General features: G+C 45.5%; 1 protein-coding gene across 9 annotated transcripts in view; it reads left to right on the top strand.

Moving 5' to 3' along the window:
* DEPDC5 (DEP domain containing 5, GATOR1 subcomplex subunit) overlaps positions 1–22,348 on the top strand; it is a 40,540-nt gene that overhangs the window by 13,616 nt on the left and 4,576 nt on the right. For 3 of the 9 annotated variants that reach the window (XM_066199341.1, XM_066199343.1, XM_066199340.1), the window contains exons 22-40: positions 458–661; positions 1,129–1,264; positions 1,634–1,734; positions 3,609–3,674; positions 4,995–5,178; positions 6,269–6,429; positions 6,814–6,931; positions 7,094–7,261; positions 8,099–8,318; positions 9,145–9,278; positions 9,628–9,736; positions 12,431–12,493; positions 14,076–14,227; positions 14,991–15,068; positions 15,505–15,637; positions 16,471–16,579; positions 16,954–17,178; positions 21,029–21,198; positions 22,142–22,313. In XM_066199341.1, the coding sequence (XP_066055438.1) occupies positions 458–661; positions 1,129–1,264; positions 1,634–1,734; positions 3,609–3,674; positions 4,995–5,178; positions 6,269–6,429; positions 6,814–6,931; positions 7,094–7,261; positions 8,099–8,318; positions 9,145–9,278; positions 9,628–9,736; positions 12,431–12,493; positions 14,076–14,227; positions 14,991–15,068; positions 15,505–15,637; positions 16,471–16,579; positions 16,954–17,178; positions 21,029–21,198; positions 22,142–22,313 (2,703 nt within the window). The remainder of the gene's footprint in view (positions 1–457; positions 662–1,128; positions 1,265–1,633; positions 1,735–3,608; positions 3,675–4,994; positions 5,179–6,268; positions 6,430–6,813; positions 6,932–7,093; positions 7,262–8,098; positions 8,319–9,144; positions 9,279–9,627; positions 9,737–12,430; positions 12,494–14,075; positions 14,228–14,990; positions 15,069–15,504; positions 15,638–16,470; positions 16,580–16,953; positions 17,179–21,028; positions 21,199–22,141; positions 22,314–22,348) is intronic. The other 6 variants (XM_066199345.1, XM_066199344.1, XM_066199348.1 and 3 more) reach the window with 4 other exon arrangements.

Here is a 22,348-nt window from a genome sequence, read left to right as displayed (position 1 = left end):
CAACTAACTGGTATCTTGTGAAGATCATGTTGCATGTCATCTGGGAGTAATCTCTGATTTCAGTGCTCATATCTGAGTGTCACAGAAAAGACGTGTGTACGAGGCTCAGCTGTGGCTTCTGTTATGTCAGTCTTTTGATTTCTCAGGAATTCTCGAAGGTCTGAGTAATTCTTCATAAATGGCTTAGCAAATGGTTTCTTTATGGATTCATTTATTGGAAGTTTTCAGTTTGCAGCAGCTCTGTAGTGGCAGGTGGAATAATGCTTTTTCTTGTCTGGGTTCTTGTTTACGTTGTAACTTTCAGGCTGGATAGGAATTGCTTTCAGCTTCTCTGCCTGCTTATTTCTTAGGTCTCCTTATTTCCCCTTACCCTGGGCAACCTCTACACCCCTGAGCAGTTAATTCTCTTGTGCTTGCCTCCTGCAGGCTCTCACGCTGGCTGGGTTGTGTTTTGCAGATTTCCTTGAGAACACGCTGGAGTCGCAGCAGCGCGATTCCAGCGCCCCGGGGCGGTTCCACGTGGGCAGCGCCGAGTCGCTGCTGCACATCCGGCCGGGCGGGTACGCGCCGCAGCGCGCCCTCATCAACCCCTTCGCCCCATCCCGCATGCCCATGAAGCTGACATCCAACCGCCGGCGCTGGATGCACACCTTCCCTGTGGGTGAGCTGCCCCACAGCACGGCCTGCTGTGGCTTTGTCCTTGCCGGGATTAGCGCAACGACACAGCCAGTGGGAACTCCGGGGTAGTAAAGTGCTCTGCACACTACACAATGAGTGTGCAGGCCTGAGCAGTCCTCTTTTGGGAAATACCTCTATTTGCAAACGAGCAGCGACAGGTACGCAACATTTCCCTGTTGAAGGGAATTGTAACTACAAATTGAGTTGATTTTTCTGATGCTGAATTGTTTGCATAATTGTTTAGCGGGCCCTCCAAAATGTTTTAAAAAAATATTTTGCTTCACTTGCTTCAGAGGAGATGGCAGAGGTTCGGGGCTTTGAGGATTTTGTGAACATGCTTTCTCAATGTCCATTAGCTCTCACTGCCTATGCTGTTGGCCAAATAAGAGTACAAACAACTGAGGAATCAGTGCAGATGTGGTGATCAGTGATCCAATTGTGACTGTGTAGGTCCCTCAGGAGAAGCTATCCAGATCCACCATCAGACCCGCCAGAACATGGCAGAAATGCAGGGCAGTGGGCAGCAGGATTTGACACATTCCTCTGCGGAGCTGCTGGAGCTGGCTTACCATGAGGCAACTGGCAGGTGAGCCATTCGCTCAGTCTTGAATGTTGGGTTTATGGACCGTGAAATCAGATCTGGACATAACCAGCAAAGCTTTATTTGTCTCCTGGGGGGATGTGAGTAGCTGGTTCTTTGCTGTCCTGCAAAGGCAGTGCTTTGATTATTGCTGGAGGCAAAGAACAAACAGTATGGACAGACATGGAATGCTGTCACAGCCTTCTCTGTGCTGCCCTGGTGCCCTTCCATCACTGCCAACATCAGTGAGGGAAGAGCTTGGTTCCACCTCGGCTGAGGCAGAGGGCTCGAGGGCTTGTTATTACATTTGCTATAAGCAAGGAATGGCCCGAGTGAGGAAGGTTGTACAAAAAAGGCGGCTTTGTTTGTCTGCAGACACATCAGCTCTCGGCATCCAGGGGACGGTGGTGGCTCGTTCCTGAGCTTCGGCGGGGCGGAGGAGTACGGGAACGGGCTGGGGGCCGGCCCCGGAGCAGGTACCGGGGCAGGGCAGGGCCTGCCTGTGCCAGGGGATGGGCAGGACTCGGCACGGCGCGGGCACTGCACAGCAGCCAGGATCGAGGATGGAAAACACAGATCTCTTAGGGCACTGGGACTTCTTGGTGTGTGGCAGTTCTTTGGGTTGTTTTGTTGGTTTTAACGTGTCTCTACTTCTCTGGGTGTGTTTTAAAAGGTTTATTATAGAAAGGTGCTCATTGTTTACTGAGTAATTGGGTTCCATAATAGCAAAACAGTGATGTTCAGACACCAAAAATAACTAAATATGCACTGGTGTTCAGAAGCCTTTTTTTTTCCTTGGTGGGACTGCCTTAAGCTGTTATCCTTTAGAGAGAAGACCTGTCTGTACTTTCACTTGAAGATTACCTCTATCTTCCTGAACTTACCCAGACACCTGAATTAGTGGAAGTTCTCAGCATCTTTTCAGCCCTGTAAATGGAACAACATGCCATGCTAAGCATTCTACTGTGTTGTCTGATTTTTGTGACCTACCCTCTGCTTTTGTGGATATGCATTTTAGCTAGGCACATCGAAAAAAGTTGAACTTTAGGGCTTACAGCATTTGTGACTTACGTTCTTTTCTCAAAACCAATTTAAAGATTTTTTAAGGAATAAATTTGCCCTTTAGAATTACATTGGATTAAGACAATTTTGTTTTTCCTTATGCTTTGCAGAGCAGTAAAGAAGTTAGCAGACTTAATTTTCTTGTACCTCATCTTGTATTCACATAGTCACATTAAAAATTATTTTCTGTTGTTTTCTTCTGTGAATTTCATCTGATTACATTTAATTTTTTTGCTTTACATTTTTAGTGTTTTCTGGCTTCCCGATAGGCTTTGTTTGTTTTTGCAATTGCTGAGCTGCATTTCAGCTGGATGCAGTTTGCACAGTGTAAATGCAGAGCATGTCCTGGTGATAAACACGCTTGAGTTTTACAGAATTTCTTTGTGTCTGTAGATCCTCACCCGTCTATTGGGGCCACCCTGGGTACTCAGTGGCTGGACTGAGAGTTCTCCCTTATGCTTTGAGTCACCTATGAAATGAAGCAGTTTGGAGGGGATGGTGGTTGTGTTTTGTTTTTTTTTTTTTTTTAATTTCCAAAAATGCGGTTTCTTATTAAGTCTGGTTCTCCTCTGCTGCCTGCAGCATGGTTTGGTGCATCACGGGCTTCAGAGTGATAAATGATCCCATCTCTTTCCCTTGGGGCTCGGGATGTTGTCGCTCTTGCCCCGCAGGGGGAGGTGGTAGCTCAGACAAGTGAATCCTGTTGCAGTTCCCGGTGTGGATGGCAGATGGCAGGAGGAGCTGGTGAAAGGTGCATGCCACTCCGAGCCAGCTCCCCCGCGGGTTACTGCCATCGCCACGGAGCAGATATCCGCCCTTTCTCGGTGTTGATAGCAATTTCCTGGGTCAATCTACCTCAGCTAGTTTTAAACAATTAGTTCCTTTTAAATGCTTAGAGGCTTACTGAAATTTTTATTTTGATGAATGGCTTTGAAGGCAGCAGTTTTTCTTGTCTCCTCAGCAGCTCTTTTTCTCTCATGTTCCACACCAGCTTGTTTATAGGAGTTTATAGCGTCCACTTTTGAAGATATTTCACCATTTTGGGGAGGAGGGTTTTGTTTGGGTTTTAGCTACTGAGCACTTCTAGTGAGATGTTCAAGTTTGATCCAAGATGTATTTTTTCCTCATTAATTGGCTTGGTTTTTTTTTTCTGCTGTGCAGAACCCTGAGATTTTCCATGCAGAGAGATTCTGTATCTTAAAACATCGTCACGCTTTTGATTTATTTTTATTTGAGATTCAAGAGAAGTGTAAAATTGCTTAAAATAAAACACATTTCTTTCTTGTAGGGGTGAACCTCAAAACTCAGAACAAGGATTCCTTGGAAGATGCTGTCTCCAATTCTCCAGATCCAAGTAAGCAGGAGAAAGGTTTGGAAGGGAGTTTGCCTAGGTGGGAAGATGGGGAGGGAAAGGGCATGTGCATATATAGAGGCATCAGAAGGTGGTAGGCAGGAAGCTGAGGAGCCTCCTTGGCTTTTGGCAGTGGTTTATTTTGGCCTGCAGTAATTTGCAGGATCTGCCTGTACTGTCTCACTGTGATTGCAGTTCCATAGCTCTTAAGAACATGTGAAGCTGTTTGTTGTGTTACAGCTGAAATTCTTTCCTTACCAGACACTATTATGCAAAAAGCTGAAGCTGCTGAACTCGTATCTGCCTCTCAGTATGAAAAGTTTGTTTGGTACCAGCTTGTTGAAGTAGAATCAGTGCAGTCAGTTTCTGAATTTGGTACCATTTACTGAGAAATATCTGCCTTCTCTTCCTAGAGAAACAAGTGTGTCACTGCTTAAGAAAGCATTTTCTTTGTAGCAGTCTGTCCTGTATTGCTTTCTTGAGCAGTGTTCTTGCTGTTGACGTTAACACTTTTATAGTAAAATATATTTGTCTGTAGGATCTCTATGACAAGAAGTTAAGCGTCAGTAGATGGTACAGATTGTTTGAATTGGGTCAGAATGTAAGGCAATGGTGAGCTGAGGATTTGGTATAATCTAGTTAGCTTTACCTTTTTAATGCCTAGTTTTTATTCCTGTAATCTCAAAACTGCAGCATAACTCTAGGAAGGGGTGTGGGAAATGATTGCTCTCCAAGTCACTATTTTTCTGGTCTTCCCACCCCTCTGGATAGATCTTCTCTTTTTATAACTGTGGAAATACTTCCTTTTCTGCTGTTGTACTATTCCAGAAAGAGGCTGGTCTGTCATTCTTTCTCTCCTCCTCTCCAGCTCCTTCTGCAGTTATCTAGGATGCAGAACTGATCTGATTTTCTTGTTCAGACTTGGAATGTTGATCTGTTTATTAATAATCAGTAACTGCACCTGACTTGCTGTAATTTTGGAAGAGCAGTGGCTATGTCAGCTCTAGCTTTCAGTCGAGAGGAAATTAAATGTATTAACTTTGAATGCCTTTTGCATGATGGGATTGAATCAGCATGTGCACTGCATTGTTTAACAAACTCTGTCTCTTTCTCTCCCTCCCTTCTTCCCATCCTGTTTTCTTTTTCCCTTCCCATTCCACACCCCTTTTTGTCCCTGTTCACTTTACGCCAACCCTGTTTCTCGTCTCTCATTCTCTTTAACTCTCCTCTTGGTGCACTCCTTTCATCCTGCCCTGCACCCTGTTTTTCCATGGGTGACCCCCCCGTGCCCCCCTTGTGTGCCCCCGTGACACGACGAGGCAGTTCTGACGCTGTCTGCTCCCCCCATAGTGCCAGGCTTCTGTTGTACAGTGGGAGTGGACTGGAAATCCCTCACCACCCCTGCCTGCCTCCCTCTCACCACGGATTACTTCCCCGACCGCCAGAGCCTGCAGAACGATTACACCGAGGGCTGCTATGACCTGCTGCCAGAGGCTGACATTGACAGGTTTGGCCAGCACCTCCCCTCTACAGTCCTGTGCTTAAGGAGCAGGTGATGGAAGAGGATCACTGCAGTCTGTACGAGTGAATGATGATGGATTGTTAACAGAGCAGCAGAATACTTGCGTTTTTCTCTTTTTTTCCAGTGATAGCTTTGGGCCTTTTCTGCTGATCCCACCTGACAGTATGGTGTCCTCTGTAGGTTTCATGTTAGAAATCGTTTGGATACAAATTTTAATGTCTCTTTTCTGTTGTTTTGATCAAAAAATTCAGCCTCAAGATATCATATCTGTTAGTCTACTTCCTAGCAAGTGTTTTGGAAACACTAAATGAGCAAATGCATTTGAACACAGTATTTAAGATGCTTATCCTCACTCTGAAGGCTGTTTAATTTAAAGACACTTGCTGGAAAACAGTGTTAGACAAATAGAACTTCTCTGCTTGTCTCGGAGGTCTCTGGTAACTATTCTTTAATAGAGGTTTGTGGTTTTTTCTGGGTTTTTTTGTTTTTTTTTTTAATTGAAGCAGTCTCGTTATCTTAAATTTCTTCAGTCTTCCCATAACTTGTAAGACAGCAAAAGACCTCCTTGTGTTGCTGCTTTATGGGAACAAAAGAAAAGTATGAATCTGGGAAATACATGGGAAGTTATAGGATTAATGAAGAAACACCTGAAAGAAACATCAATAGGAAGGCAGAGTTCAGAGCAGGAGTTGCACTGAGGTGAATCTGTCCTCTAATCCCTCCCTGCTCTGCACTCCCTCTGTGGGAGAGGCTGGAGCATTGCTGCCCATTGGCACCCTGGGCTCTCCTGAACATGTGCAAACCGCACTGAGGCTGCCTGCAAAGGGCAGAAAAAGTCATCTTTGGGGAATTTATAGTTTCACAGCTGCTGTAGGCAAATTTGTTACTAGCTGCCAATGTGCTTTCAAAGGCAGCAGTAAACATTGCCAGCCAGTTAATTGCCCTGTGTCAAAGGTGCCCCTTTTCCCTCCTGCTCCCACAGGCAGGTGTTCCCAGGCATGGGGCTCCAGAGCACAGCTAAGAATAGCTGTGTGGTCAGCTTCCTTATTCTAGTCTGCTTAACCTTTGTGTCCAGGAGGGATGAGGAAGGAGTGCAGATGACAGCCCAGCAGGTGTTTGAGGAGTTTATTTGTCAGCGTCTCATGCAAGGCTATCAGATTATTGTGCAGTCCAAACCGCAGAAACCGGCTCCAGCTGTGCCACCCCCGCTCAGCAGCAGCCCCCTCTACAGCAGAGGTGAGTGACCTGGCCTGGACAGGTCAGGCTTTTCTCTTTCCTCCTGCCACTCCCAGCAACCTCCAATTAGGCACATCCATCAGTTGCTCAACAGTTTGTGTTGGCTGTTCTTTGGTGGTTCTGCCCAGGGAAGCTCTAAATGGGCTGTGTATGAATCCCAAGTGCTCTTCTTTGCTTATGTTATCAGCAAATCTTAACTGTAAGAGCAAAAGACTCCTTGTGCAACTGCTCCCTAAAAACGTGGCCTCAAAGATGGATTTTACGTGCTGAGTTCAGTAGCCCACTTCTGGACTCCACTTCTGGAGTCTCTTTCCCTAGGCACAGTTTGTTGATAAAGTTCTGAGTACTGCAGTAAGCTGAAAGGGTTTTGCTTTTTACAACTAGGTCTCGTGTCAAGAAATAGGCCTGAGGAAGAGGATCAGTACTGGCTGAGCATGGGCCGTACTTTCCACAAAGTCACCTTAAAAGACAAAATAATTACTGTGACTCGGTACCTGCCAAAGTGAGTATCTCTCTGCTTGAGCAGTTTGCTGTCAGTGTTCAGATGAACATTTTTCTCCAGCTCTGTGTGTGCTTGAAAAAACACCTTCTTTCTTTTCAGGAGAAGGAAGAGAAGCACCAGTATCAGTAATACTGAGATGAATGCTTGTATTTGATCTTTTAGGTATCCATATGAATCTGCTCAGATAAACTACACCTACAGCTTGTGCCCCTCACACTCTGATTCTGAATTTGTCTCTTGCTGGGTAGAATTTTCCCATGAGAGACTAGAAGAGTACAAGTGGAATTACTTGGATCAGTATATCTGCTCTGCTGGTTCAGAGGATTTCAGGTGAGAGCTCCCTTTCCATCCAGACTGTTCTGTGTCCTAATTGCCTCTTTTCCTTTATGACCTAAAATTTCATCATCAAGTTCAACCCAGGAATGCTCAGTACTCCAGGGAGAATATCTGGCCTGCTTTCAGTGTCAGCTCCCAGTAGCTGTTGCCTTGTGGGAACCTTGCTCTGCGTTGCTGCTGCATTGTCTGACCTTTGATACAGACTCCTGATCTCAAAATCCACCATGAACTTCTTTCTTCCTCTGCTACAAATGCAAAGAAATAAGATGGCATTTTGTACCACACAGATGCTTTTCTTGGCTTCTTACTGATTTCTGGATCTGACTCAAAACTTCCATTTATTTTGAGGCTGTTGCAGGTTTGCTTGAGTGCTGGGCTTGACTGCAGTCCTACTCCTAAGCTGTGGAGCAAGTGCTTACCAGAAATGTGGAATATCTCCACTGGTATCAATAGCTTTTTTGATATCTTCTCTCCACACAACCAGTCTTTATCATCTTTTCTTTTCAGGTCTCAGTCAAAATACCTCCTACGCTAATGTGCACCTTGAAAATTCCTCTTTGCTTGCATATTTTTAGAGAAAAAGCTTTTGGGGCCTATCTTTTACAGAAAAGAAAGCATATCTCTGTGTGACAATTACTCTGAGGATAGCCTTGCTGCCGTATTCGAATTGCTGACCATTCCTTTGCACGTGTGCTCGTTCTGCCTCGGGAATAGCGGCGAGCTGCTCGCTGCACTCACTGAGATGTGCAGCAGGTAGATTTATGCTTTAAATTCCGGCAAACCCTTCCCAGAAAAGTGCTGAGCTCCGTCCTGCCTTCCACATTCCCGCAGCCTCATCGAGTCGCTGAAGTTCTGGAGGACGCGGTTCCTTCTGCTGCCCGCCTGCATCAGCGCCACCAAGCGCATCATGGAGGGGGAGGCGCACTGCGACGTGTACGGCGACAAGCCCCGCTCGGACGAGGAGGAGTGGCAGCTCCTCGACGGCTTCATCCGCTTCGTGGAGGGCTTGAACCGCATCCGCCGCCGCCACCGCTCCGATCGGATGATCCGAGTGAGTCGCCGGCCCCCGCCGAGGCTGGGCGTGACCTGAGCCGCTAGTGAGGCGTTAATGAGCCCGTCCCCGGCGGGCTGTGGGCCCGGAATCCGGCCCCAAAGGACGCTGCTGAGCCCTGTGCTGTGTCAGCTCTCTCGCTGTGGGGCTTGGGAACAGCTTGAGGGAAGTTTCCCTGGGCTGAGCGTCCCGTGCTGCTGTGGCTGCAACCAGGCTCGGGACAGCTCTTGCTCAGGGACAAGCCGGGCTCTCCTGCACTGTCCTGGCCTGGCGCTGCTCTGTTTTATACCGTGGCCAGTCTGTTCTTACCCACGAGCCTGACGCCTCCTCTGTGCAGGTGTGCTCTGCTTTGTGCTGCAGGTGGGCTTAGCCCGGGTGCACCACTCTGCCTGGTGATGCAGGCAGCTCATCCAGAGGGGTCTGAGCTAGCTGAGCTGGCCACTTCTGGCTTAACCTGGATTGGTTCTGTGCTACAGATTCAGGAGAAGGATTGGGAAAAGAGAAAGATGTGAGTGAATTTTTTGGTAAACAGTAGTTTCAAGAGGCTGAAGAGAAACTGGGTGATGTGTATTAAATGCTGTTCCCATTCTCACTGTAAATGGGGTAATTTATTTTGAAGCAAATTCACCTTTTCCAGAATAACAAACATTTCATTTTCAGAATAACATCCACACAAGACACTAGGCTATTCCACTTCTTGTGTTCCGATGGTTTGACTCCCTTTTAGAAGTGTGCTTAATAAAGCCCTGCTGACGTGAGGTGTTGTGTTCTTGCTTACTAGTTAAGCCTAGCTTGACTAAGTCTGTGCTTCCATTTTTTCTCTTAGAAAGGGTCTGCCATGAAAGGCTTGCAGATTGCTGGTCCAATTCCCACTCACTCTCTGGAGCAGTCTGGGCCTCCCATTGGGAAAAAAGGAACCTCAGCGCTGTCAGCTCTGCTGCAGATGGAAGCCAGTCAGAAGTGAGTCTCTACAGGCTGTGTGAAGAGCCTAGAACATCCTTCCTGCATATTGCTCCTGGCCTGGCTAAAGCACATTTGGGGAACTTTGCCTCATGTTGTGTTAAATACATCAGAGATCAATATTTTAATAATAAATTAGCATCACACAGGCATAATAAAGCAGAGTTCAAGGGTCCATGTTGTTTGTGTGGGTAAAAAGTGCTTCTGAAATGTTGGATCTGTGCCTCGGTGTGTGCGGGAAAGCAAATGTCTGAAAATACAGCAGTACCCCTCTGCAACATTTGCCTCTGGGGGGAAGCTGACATAGAGTATGTTTGAATAAACTCTGTATTCCTTCCTTTTCTCCTAGGACCCTGGGGGAGCAGCAAGCAGCAATGCTTTCTGGGAAGAGCTCTGGCCAGCCTTCAGAGAGCGGGAACATTGCCATCACACCCACCTATATGGACAGCCCTCGGAAGGTAAGGGCTTCCTTTAGCTGCTGTTTCTACATAAGAGTTCCTCAAATAATCAAAGGTTATTTCTCTGAGCACTTGGCTACATCATACCACACCTTACTCTGTAATCCAGCACGGGCTGCTCCTGTACAGGCCTTTATGTGCAAGGGCAGAGGAAATCAGTTCTGTAAGTGTGACAGTGATGTGGAATCCCTGGGATGCCGTGTCAGCGTTTTGCTGATCTAAGTGCTGTTTGCTAATTAGTGCATTTCCTCTGCTGGTAGCACATTTCATTTCAGTCATGGCTTGGCTGTTGGGTGTAGCAGTACAGTGCTGTGTGCATCTGTGTGCAGGCTGTCTTGGAGAGCAAAATCAACCTCTAGATTGTGACTGTGTGAACACGAGTGGGATTTTAACAGCAGGAACTTGAGTCTCTTGCCTCTGTTTAGAGGAGGGGGTGTGTTCCTGAGAAGTGATTTAGATGTCATTCCTTCACTGGCTGGACTCCAGGCTGGAGAAAGTGATCTTCCTGGAGCTCTCTTGAGACACTTAAAGAAAAGACTGTGCTATCCCTCAGCCTTTCTGTCACCTGTCCTGTGAGGCCCAGGAGAGCAGGAACTCTGTCTCTGAATCCAAACAGAAATATTTGATTATTTTTCTGTGTTCTGACATGAAGGTCTTTCAACAGAAGTAACAAGAAACTGAATAAAGATAGAGGCCTTAAATGTGACCTGTCTTTGGTTTCAACAGTTCAAATATTGCAAAGAAAAAGTTCTCAGATTTACCCCTATCAACCACTTCTCTCAGCATTTTTCTCTGTTTCTACATCCGCTGTTTTGTGCCACCACCAGGAGCAAGTATTGTGTTATCTTGGAGACCTAGATATTGAAAGTTGAAGTGGTAGAGTAACTGTGATGATCTTAGTACTAAACACTCGTAGTATTAGTGTTTGGAGAGCACAGATGAGAGTCTGGAGCAGGCTGTGCTAGGCCTGGGAACAGTAGGTGCTCAAACTGACTTGAGACGTGTGTGCCAACTTCCACATCATAATTCAGACTTTGCATGCTTCTCTTCTACCATTTGGAAAAGTCAGCTTCTCTCTTTAAATACAGAAATCTTAAATGTCCCTTTCTACCAGCAGAACTGGTGAAGATTCCACGTGAGATGCAGGAGGGAAGAATGTTGTGTCCAGTTGTTCTGTGTGGGGGGGTGGGGAAAAGGCAGAGTGGGCTTCCCTAGCAGTGGCACAGGAGTATGCTGGGACCAAATGAGCAGACTCTGTGCTACTAGAAAATGCCATCATGAGTAATGTTAAAAGTAATGTTCAAAAGCCTCTCTGGAAGGCTGACTGGAGGCTCTGGAAGAGTGTGTTATCAACTGAAGGCCTTTCATGCTGCAGCAGTAAACACTCCTGTAAATATTTACACACAGGGACTGGGAGATAAGCAGTTGGAATCTTCTAATTGATGGCTCATGCCTGTTGGAAAGATGCCAGTGGGCAGGCAGCATTCAGCAGCGTGTGCCTTGTGTCACAGCCCCTGCAGGGCTCCTCAGCACAGGGAGGTCTGGCTTTCCACACACTTGCAGCCAGAGGACTGACAAATTATCACAGCTGTGAGCTCTGCCAGCAGCCAAAGGAACAAGTGCTTTTCTAGGATGCTCCTCAGTGCTCGAGTTATTCCAGACCAAATTTGAGCCAGTGGCTTCACTTTGCTTTGTTTCAGAGTAGAATTGCCAGGTCACTTCAGCCAGTTACTGGGCTCAAGTGTGGTTTTAACCCAGTGAGTTCACTTGATCCATGGTCTGTTGGGGAAGTCTTTGCCCTTATGGATCCAGGGCTCTTGGCTCTGCTTCTGCACTATGTAAATTGCCAGTCATGTAACCCTGGCTTTGATTCTTTCAGGAAAATGTTTTATATGCACGTACCAAGGTAAGCATCATCTTAACTGCAGGCTAGACAAAAATATTTTGCCAAGGGAACAGAATAAAGAGTTGCAAATAGGGAATGAAAATCTAGATGCATTGTCTTGTGTGATAAGAGAATCTTGACACGTTTTGAATAGCAGCTGGGGATAAATTCACCAGGGTTTGTAAGTAGGCAGGAACGTAGCACAGGCAGTGTCTGTTTAATTTTGCATGAAGCATTAAACACAGTGTTGGAAGGATCTTTGTGATGAGTTTTTCTTCCCTTTCCTTTGCACCGTACCAGACCTGCATTTAAGAGGAAGAGGACACTTCCTGATAAGAGCTCCTTTGCCTCTCCCTCTTTATTGTTTGAATGTCTAACAGATTTGAAGAAAAACCCTGTCCTTCTTTGGATATTTGCCATTACACCTGTGGTTTCTGTATTTCAGTTTTTTATTTGGGATGGAAGCCCCCATACTTCAGAGCTCAAGTCTTTCTCCTTTGAAGTATGGAGGGAAGGCTGCAGTTTCAATTGGCTTCTGATCAGTGTGGGTTTCAAAATTTTGGGAAAGCATCTGTGCCCAGGAAGAGCAATGTCTTGTTACAGAGAGAGAAAGTAAAGGTGTATGTGTGAGCAATTCCTGATGCTGTGCATTCTGCTGCATCTGACCTTCCGGGTCTGGGATTTGCATTCTCCTCATACTTTCTCTCTGTGGTCATTTCATATTCGCACAACCTTGTATTTGCTTTTCTTCAACTCCTTGTTCCTGTTGCTGTTGCCATTAATGGGCCTACTTCCTCTGATGCCTTCAGGATGGGGCCTTCTTTATGGACTTTGTTCGCAGCCCACGCACAGCTTCAACCTTCTACTCCCAGGTTAGTTTGGAATGGGTTGTTGTCATCTCTGGCTTTTATATCGAGGCGATGGACAGCATTTGTGTCCTGAGCTTGCCGCACTGGGAACCTGTGTTAGTTCCCAGATACTCTCATTGAGAGTGAGATGTACAGCGTTGGCAGGACAAAGTGGCAGATGCGACCATTTTTTCCCACCATTGACTGTTTGTGCTGTGTTTTGGGTGTTCATGTGCCCTGTCTCACTGTCCTTTGCAGTACTGTCTTGTCAACTACTAAAGCTGCTCTTTCTGTTTTTCAGTAAGTGCTTGTTTTCCATCTTCCCTCACTGAGCAAAATGGCAACAGCTCACTTGCCTGGTTCTTGGCTAAATTTCCTCAGTGCTGTTTGAATGACACGTGACTCTGGGGATATCCAAGTCAAATCGTGTCCTTGGATTCCTGAACAACTGAGGCTGAAAATATAGAGTATCGTCTTGGTTTAAAGAGTCCTTGTGACAGAAGTCGTTGGTCCACTTAACACCAGTTAGGAATTAGCAGTAACACAGTGTGGCCATAGGAAATGCTGCTGCTTGAAGCGAGCCCTGAGGAGGGAGAAAAGCTTTTGCTGGCTGTGGGCACCGTAGAGTTGACCCTGAAGCATCTGCTGGTTTTGGCTGCCCAAGAAGGGACATCTGCCATTAGAGATTTTTGGGATGTCAGAAACGGCATAAATAAAGGACTCTTGGCTGTCAGACCTAAGTCAAGCTCCCAGCTCTGTGATTTTTAGCTGTGTATGTGCTGTGGATTCATCACGGCAGAGCTGCCCCCATATTTACACCAGCTTGAGTTAGAGTTACTCTGCTGTTCGTGTTCTCTCCCCCACCTCTCCAGCTTTTATGTAATGTGCCTTTACTAAACCATACGTGTTAATGACAGATGGCAATTACAGCCTGTACTTAGCTGAATCCTTCAGCATTCATGCTCTTTCTGAAATGATTTTATGTTAATTTGGTGAACTATTCAGTCTACCGTTGGAATAGTGCGAGTGTTCGTGCGGGAGGAAAGTGTTCCTGTTGTCTTGGCGACATAGGTGTGGGTGGGTGTCAACCAGCCTTCTCATACTGCCCTGAGAAAGGAGGGAAGAAGAGGAGCTGATTTTTTTTGGGCATTATGAAACTTGAATTCGTGTGATACATTTGCATATTTTTGAGAGTTAGACTTGAAACTATATTTACTTTTTTTGCTTATTTTTGCTTACTACCTTCCCATAGTGATAAAGTGTTCTGTTCTGTCTGTTGTGTGCTTATAATCAGAGTTGTTCCCTTGGGTTGAAAATGTCAGGTTTGGACTGGTGTTGCTGGTTTACCAGTAGTTTTCTCAATGCAGTTACTGGGTTGGTGATCCTCATCCTTATTTGGGTCTGAATTTGTTGTTTGTCAGGAGCTCTGTAGTGATGACAGAATTAGACTGTATTTATCCCTTCTGCATATGCTTGTGCTTCCTTAGAGTATTGCTTGTTGTTGACTAACTTGGGCTGAGGCAGGGATCGTGTGGGGAGGGGAGAAGATGGAAAATCGACTACATGATGGATTTCATGGAGATGTTGCTGTGTTTCCTCCTCCCAGGTCTCTATCGATCAATCAACTCCCGCAACCTCAGATGGCAGCACCTTGCTACCCGTGGGGCAGGGCCCTGACAGGGGCAGCAGCCAGGCCCTGGGGAGCACCCAGAACACTGCAGAGCCAGGATACAGCACAGCTGCTGCTGCAGAGGGCAGGTAGGGAAGGCACAGCAGTGCTCTGCTGCAGAGCTCTTCAATTCCAGCCCCTTTCTGGTGTCAGGGAATGGGCACTTAAACAGGAGCCTGGGAACAGGCTGTGCTGTGCCTGTCAGCACGAGCAGGCACTTGTCACAAGACCTTACTGCAGCATTTCCACGTGCAGAGAGTGTGGTAGTAAAATAAGCCCTGCAACCCAGTTTTCCTGAATTAAATGAACACAAGGCCTGATTTCTCCACCCACAAGAAGGGCTTCATTCTTCAAGAAATGAAGAGATTCCATTTCTCAAATCTGCTAGTAGGAAACCAGGCTTTGAATTGACGTCTTCTGTCTGCTTTGGCAAGGGGTGCAGGCCTGCAGGTCTGATTGGATTGAGTAGGCTGATGAAATCCAAGAGGTTCTAACCTGGAAACAAGACACTGGGGAGGAAGCAATGTTGAAAATAAACTTCATTAGCACCTGTTCCCTGTGGTTGTATATTACAGTAAAAAGAAAATTAGCCAGCTTCAAAAATGTTTGCTCTCAATTGCTGCTGAGTACAGCTGGATGTGAGATATTGTGCATTGGGTCCATATAGCAACGTCCTGGTGACCTCGGGGCAAATGCTCATCTGATGCTTTTCGTTGTCCTTCTTGAGATGAAACAGCAAATAAATGTGGCAAAGTCATTGTTGAGAAGAGAGGGCAGTTTTCTTAAATGTAGATATTTGAACAAATCTGGCAGCTTCCTTGATTTTTGAATGTGCTTCTGTTTACTGCCCAGCTCTCAGCAGTGTTCGACAAGTGCTCTGACTTCCTCCTCCACTTTGGTAGAGATTCTTGAAGCCATGAAACACCCCACGTAAGTTTTTAATAGAAATGTGTGTAACGTCTGATGAGGTGTTTAACAAGGGGACATGAGAAGTGGAGTCACTCAAAGGAGAGCCCCATGTCAGCTGTTAGAGAGTTTTAAACTTCCTTTTGTTATTCAGTTCCAGACTCTCTAATAAGGGATTTTATAGAAATTGAGATACCAGCAAAGACTTCAATTATTAGAGTCCCAGAACCTTGTCAAATCAAGAATTCCCAGTAAGTCACTAAAGTGTTGTCGATGTCAGCTCTTCATCTTGTTCCCAAAAGCCAGTGAGACATCACTCCAGGGGCACTGTTCATTTCTTGTCCTCTATTCTATCCTCCTCCCCCGTTTTTTTCTTTCCCCCCGCAGCGATTTTTGTCTTTGTTACCTAAAAGAGCTCTCGATCAGCCTGTGTTAACACCTGTGACTTGGTGTGCTTCAGCACAGGGATCCAGCTGCTCTCTGAACAGAAGGGCCTCTCCCCTTACTGCTTCATCAGTGCAGAAGTTGTGCACTGGCTGGTGAATAACGTGGAAGGAGTGCACACCCAGGCCATGGCCATTGACATCATGCAGGTAAGGAAACTCTCCAGGAGCATATGGAGGGCCAGAAATGCCTCACTCCGTGAAGGAAATGAAGTTTTAGGGCAAAGTATAACAATCATTTCTGTTACTTATTGAAATCATCTCACGGATGAGTATGGAAAGCAGTGCTCAACAGAACATGAGGTAATGATGACATTTTTTGGATTCCTTTTCACAAAACAGCAATTTATTCTTTAGTTATATGTATTTTTCTTTCTACTTATATGATGATGGTTCTGTTTATAACCTGCAATTAGCTGGTGTTAGCCAAGTACTCTGCATTGCGTTGGAATTGAGGCACTAGGCTGTGATGTGGTTTTCCTTTCTGATAATTAGTTACTGAAGTTGTGATAAAACCAGTGTGTGACCTTTCTGTTATGGATGCCAAAGCAGACACACTTTATGCAGGAACACTGCTTGTATTCATCAAGGGATTTTTCTGTATTGAACTGTGTCAGGGGCAGAAGGTTGGAAATGTTCTGGAGTTCATTCCTCTGCTGAGATCCCATATCAATTAACAGAGAACTTAGAATGTTTCCAAACTCTTACCTTCTATAAATTTATCTATAAAACCAGAGCAGGGTATGGGAGGAAGACAGACATCTGTGGAAAGGTCAAATGTAGTTTCTCAGGGAGATAAGAAATTGCTACATTTACTGAATATCAAGAGATAACTTTGCTGGTGTTCTTGTTAGGCACATATCTGGACAAAAAGATGTCAAGGAAAAGAAAATTACTTCCTAATGTTCTCTAGCAACCTTTTTATGTAACTGGAAGTGTGATTTCTTTTTTATCATGTTTGCTCTGTTCTTTTTCTTGTTCAGAAAATGTTAGAAGAGCAGCTTATTGTCCATGCATCTGGAGAAGCTTTACGAACCTTTATTTATGGCTTTTATTTTTACAAGATTGTTGTGGACAAAGAACCAGACCGAGGTCAGCATTTTTACTGCAAGACTTTCCTCGCTGTCCCTTTGCATAATCACTGGGGTGGTCTTGATTCGTACGGGTGCTGCAGCAGGAATGCATTTGGGAGCAACCAAAACCACCGATCTCAAGAGAAATTCATCCTTTTTAGTTAAGGGGGTCAAAAAAAGGAATAGCAGAAAACATAGAGTAATTTAGTTAAGGAAAAATTAAGGGAAAAAAAAGGAATAGCAGAAAACATAGAGTAATTTAGTTAAGGAAAAATTAAGGGAAAAAAAAGGAATAGCAGAAAACATAAAGTATTTTTTATCCTGCCTCTTTCTCATCAAGAACTACTTTTCTGAGTCTCGTTTCTAACTGGCCTTGCCCTTCCCCTTGCACAGTGGGGCTGCAGCAGCCTGCCATGTGGCACACAGCTGCCATGGATGACTTCTCAGCCTTCCAGAGGAAATGGTTTGAGGTGGCCTTTGTGGCAGAAGAGCTCCTGCACTCGGAGATCCCGGCGTTCTTCCTGCCCTGGCTGCCCAGCCGCCCCGCCTCCTATGCAAGTAGGCACAGTTCCTTTAGCCGCAGTTTCGGAGGACGGAGCCAGGCAGCTGCACTCTTAGGTAGATGCACAGCACAGGTGACAGCTGGGGAAGTTCCAGGGGATAGTTTGAAAGGGGAAGAGCAGCCAGCCAAGGGTATGATCTCACGTGGACCAGCAGTAAAGCTGCAAATTTCATGCTGGCCTTACAGTCTTGCACGTGGACTCGTTCTCATATGCCAGAGGTGTGTTTCACTGGCTGGGCAGGAAACTTCTACTTCAGAACTACTGGAACACAATAAAAAGTATTTCTTAAGATATTCCTTCTTCCTGAACCTCTGGAATTTAGGAAGGAAGATACTTTGTCTCCTTGAAAATCCTGAGAGATTCTTCACATTCTGTAAGGACCATGGAGGGGTAAGCTGTGAGAACAGCAAAGCAGCCAAATTGTTCTTAAAATTACATATCTAATTGCTTCCTAGGGGCAAATCCTCCTCATCACAGTAAGGTCCAGATGTGTTAGACGTTTTCTGTGATGTGCTGGAAGCTTTTTAGCTAATCTGAGCCAGACTCCTTAACATTAATAAGTCTGTGAAGCCCAGCTGCAGATGATCCCTGTGGTATGGAAGCAGTAGGAAGATCTTGCTGCTGAGCAAGATCCTGTTAATATCCAGTGTTCTCTGATGTGTGGAGAGTGACACTGACTGCCTCTAACAGCCCATGAAACACACTGGCTGCGTGACTGACCCTGTTGCTTTGTCAGCTTCTTGTTGCATATCCAGGCCAGCCTGAGTCACTTGCTTTTGTTCTTCTTTCTTTGTTTAAGAGAAAAATCATTGCTATGGAGCTGCAACTTCAGGTTTATTTAGATGCATCTGTTAAAGGGCTAGCAATTTAGGATAAAAGGAAAAATTTTGCTACTCTCTTGTTGTGTATATTTGACCTTCTGAAGAGAAATGCCTTACTACTGGTGTGGTATCTCTTAAACCTGAAGTCACAGTAATCCTTGAGTATTTCTGAGAGCCTTGTTTGAAGAGGAACAGCACCAGAAATGGGAAAGCATTAAGGATAGGAAGCCTGAACTAATGGTTAATTCCCTGAAGTCAACATATGCAGGTTATTTTCCCTGTCACACGATAAATCTGTTCCCTTGGCTGGTGTCCAACCTCATTAGCTCAGTGCCTGGCCAGAGCTGAAGCCTGAACATAGGCTGGCATGCAAGTACTGTGGAGACTGGAGGCACTGGGGCTAGATCCTCTTGGTGGTTTCATCTCTTACTCACTACTTAGCCTGAGGAAACCAGTTCACATTCCTCTGTCTGTGCTCTGCTGTGGGCTGAAGACTGAGACTCAGCAAGCCTGCACCCGTGGGGATTAATGGAAGTGTGCCTCAGTGTCCTCCTCGCCTTTCATTTAACACCAGCCAGGGAAAGAGTGTATTCCTGCAGCATGTGGCTATTACACACCTCTGCAGGTCTCCCTTTCAGTTGGGATTATGTCCATTTTACTGTTTAACTGATTTGCAGCCCCTGAATGAGTGATAAATGCCTTCAGATTGCGCTCATGCAGTCTGGATTTTCCAGGAATTACAGTTTCTTGTAGGAAAGTTGAGTGTGGAAGTTTTTTCTTACAAAAGAACTGGTTCAAATGATGCTTCTGTGCTGTTTCTCTTCTAAACAGTATTCCAAAAAAACTTCAGCAGTTCATCTGAGGTAAAGAGCTTTACTAAACCCAGATGACCCCTGGTCCACGTGACTTCATTTGTTCCTCTCTTGGTCTTGATTAGGTTGTGATTTTTATTTCTTCCCCTCCCCACCTTCCCTAAATGTCAGGCTGTGACATAAAATTGCATGCAAGCATTGGGAGCTCTGGAACAAGCTCCATGTATCTCTCAAATCTTTATCCCTCCCAATTTCCCAATCACTTGCCCAGTGACTGTCCCCTTTCCCTTCCCAGTGGAAGTCTGACCTGTGATACAGCTAATCTTGTCCCTTTGATTTGTAGCAGTGCATGCACTAGCAACTGTAGTCATGTATGTAGTGGAGTCTGTGACTGGAGAATAACCTGCCTGCTCCTCTCCGATTTGCTTAGTAAATCATTAGTTAAATACTCAATAGTAGAAGACAATTGGGAAGCAGGTGAGTCCTCTTAAAGTCTGACCTATGGAAGCCAGAGTACATTCTATTCAAATAAGCTGCTTTTAATCAGAAGCTTCTGAATTCAGACACGTGGACATTTCTCATCAGCGTTGAATGTATTTTTGATTAGCTCACCTCATTGGACTGGGTTCCTCTGGCTTTGCCTGTGAGCTGTGGCTGCAGGCAAGGCAGAGGGAGACAGCCCAGGCCCGGCAGGGAGTCTGCACTCTCTGGGAAAAGCAACAGTCTAAGGGAGCAGGGAGCTCATTCTTCACAGTGTGCTGGTTTGGGCACACTGGGCTGTGGTGTTATCACTGACCCCTTGGCTAATGACCAACACCTACCTGAGCGAGCTGCTTTGGTTCCACAGCTTCCAGGATGTTGTTTTCCAACACACTTTGTTACAAATTTGGCACCATAACCTCCTGACCACAAGGATTGTATTCACAATATCCAAAGGAGCCAGAAAAAACTCTCACGGTGTTGGTCTGACAATACCAGATCAGCTCAGAAATTGCAAATGACACATTTCCCAAAGACAGAAGTGGGTCTTATTTATGAAACAGGACTGGGTGATGCTCTTTCATTTTTGTTGGGTTTTTTTTAATTATTTTTCATGTTCTATGCTGCAGTAATAGCAATGTAAAGGATTTCCTTATAACCTTGAAAGTGCCTCCAGGTAACTTGCAGTAGAAATGAAGGTGGGAACTTTCCATCTACCTTGAGGAAGGATTTCAAATTTTTTTTAAATACCATCAAACCATCAAATTATAAGATAATTTAAAAGCTGACCCTATAAAGGGGTGCACATCTACTTCAGCAGGAGATAACAACACCCGTCCCTCATGTATGCAATAATGAAAAGGGCAGAAGTTTTCCACTAGAAGCCTTGCAGCCCATTGTTTTCTGACAATTTTTAACGTTACAGAAATGTTCAATTATGTGTTTAGCTAAAGAAAAGTTGAAAGTGATGCTGTGTTTCATAGCAGGACTTTGGTCTCCTAGTCAGGAGATGTGGGTTCTGTCCCCAGCCTTGCAGTCCTCTGTGTGACACCAGCCAGGTCACTTCCACTGCTGTGCTTCTCTCCCTCTCCTGCCTGATACCTGAGGGTTTCTGTCACCAGTGTGCTGGGGTGTGGGGCACAAAGGGAGCTGCACCTTGGGCACTATCCCAGCCCTTACTGCAAAGCTCTAGGAGCTATTGCAGTGGTCAGAATGCTGCTGCATGTCTTGGCTGACTCTTGGTGCTTTTACAGAAAGTGTTGGATGTGCACTTTCAACAATGCGGTAATGTGGGATATTGATACGAGACTAAAGAAACAAGAAGTTTAACTTCTGATCTCCTTTAGCTGTGGAAAGTCCTGGAATGCTCCTGCCCCATGGAACAGCACCCTGTTGTGATTTCTGGTGGAGGCATATAGAAATATTTGGAATGTTTTGGGCATGAAGAAGCTCGTGTTGTCTAGCCGTGCTTAATTATGGCACCAGCTGCCTGTTGATTAACTGCTGGATTCTTGGTCCTCTCTCCTTATTGCAGCTGAAATGTCTTTTGTCTGCTTGGGGAGGTGATTCTGTAGCACATACCCCTGACATGAGAAATAATTCAGGATTTTTGTCTTTTGCCATCTGGATGAGCGGCATTCTGGGACTATTCTGCTAGCCCAAAAGTACCTGGGGAGGAACGGGAGGACAAATTCATTTCAAATGACTGATCTTGGTTCTTCTGTTCCCTTCATCCTGTCTGCCACCTCCTCTGTAATGCCCCTTCTGAACACCGTGTCCCTTGGGTGCCCAGCTGCCACGGTGCCCGAGCAGCGGACGGTGACACTGGATGTGGATGTGAACAACCGCACGGACCGCCTGGAGTGGTGCAGTTGTTATTACCACGGCAATTTCTCCCTGAACGCTGCCTTTGAAATCAAGTTACACTGGATGGCAGTGACTGCAGCTGTTCTTTTTGAGATGGTGAGATCCTGGGGTTCTGCACAGCCACAGGAATGCTTGTCTGGCCTCTGTATCCCTTGGACAACTGGGGACATTGTATTGGGAAGGCGTAGGGAGAGACACAGTGGTTTGCTTCTGCCTTTATTTCCATAAGTAATTTTCCTGGTGCTTGTTAGCGTTGCTGCATCTGGTCAGCATTTATCACACCATCTCTAGTCGCTCTGTCTGCAGGAGTGTGTTCTGCTTCCAGTGGGTTTTATGCACAGTATGCAGAGATCAGCACAGGTCAGGGTGATAAATTTAAGTCCCCCTTAGGCAAATTTTAAACCCTGAGCCAGGTCCTTGGAAAAAAATCTGTTTTGCATTACGTTCCTTCTATCCTAAGACCTTAAAACTTTAAATCTTAGTAGAATTGCTTTCATAATAGGGCTTTTCCAGGCAATGTGTTCTGGAATGTTTTAGGGTTTTCTTAACTTGCTGAAAACATTTTGAATTGAAAACATGTCACTTTTAAATTTTTAGATTAAACTTTTAAATTCATATTTAGATTTTTTGGTTTCCCTAATGTAGCTTCTGTAAAACTCAAATTATTGAACACCAGGTTTTACCCCACCCAGCCAGACAGCACTAGGTAGTTGGTTTTGCCTTTTATTTAAAATCAATTGCACTGTTCCAGTAAAGCAGAAGTGTTTAGCCACTGGTAATAAGTAGGCTGAATCAGTTCCTGAAAAATGTCCAATTTAAAGTGCTTTCTGATTGATGGGGCACTTCAGAAAAAGGAAAGCCTGATGTCTTGTGCTTGTACCGCTTTGCTTGCAAGGACGTTGGTGTGCCTGCCATGCTGAGCCCGTGGAGAATTGAGCATGTCTGATCTATTCTTGGGAAGTGAGTTGCTCTTTTGCACATAAGTGCCCCTCGTCAGCTGGCACGTGTGCCGGGATTCATTGTCTGAATTTCTTCTCAGGTTCAGGGCTGGCACCGGAAAGCCACCTCCTGTGGGTTCCTGCTGGTCCCAGTCCTGGAGGGCCCCTTTGCTCTGCCCAGTTACTTGTACGGGGACCCCCTTCGAGCTCAGCTCTTCATCCCACTCAATGTCAGCTGCTTGCTGAAGGAGGGCAGCGAGCATTTGTTCGATGGTAAGAACTGCACTTCCCTTTACCCCTCAGGATGC

The sequence above is a fragment of the Chamaea fasciata genome, unplaced genomic scaffold (assembly GCF_029207755.1).
Source record: "Chamaea fasciata isolate MVZ Bird 193981 ecotype frontalis unplaced genomic scaffold, bChaFas1.0.hap1 SCAF_18, whole genome shotgun sequence".
NCBI classification, from domain to species: Eukaryota; Metazoa; Chordata; class Aves; order Passeriformes; family Sylviidae; genus Chamaea; species Chamaea fasciata.
This window is presented reverse-complemented; position numbering and strand designations above follow the sequence as displayed.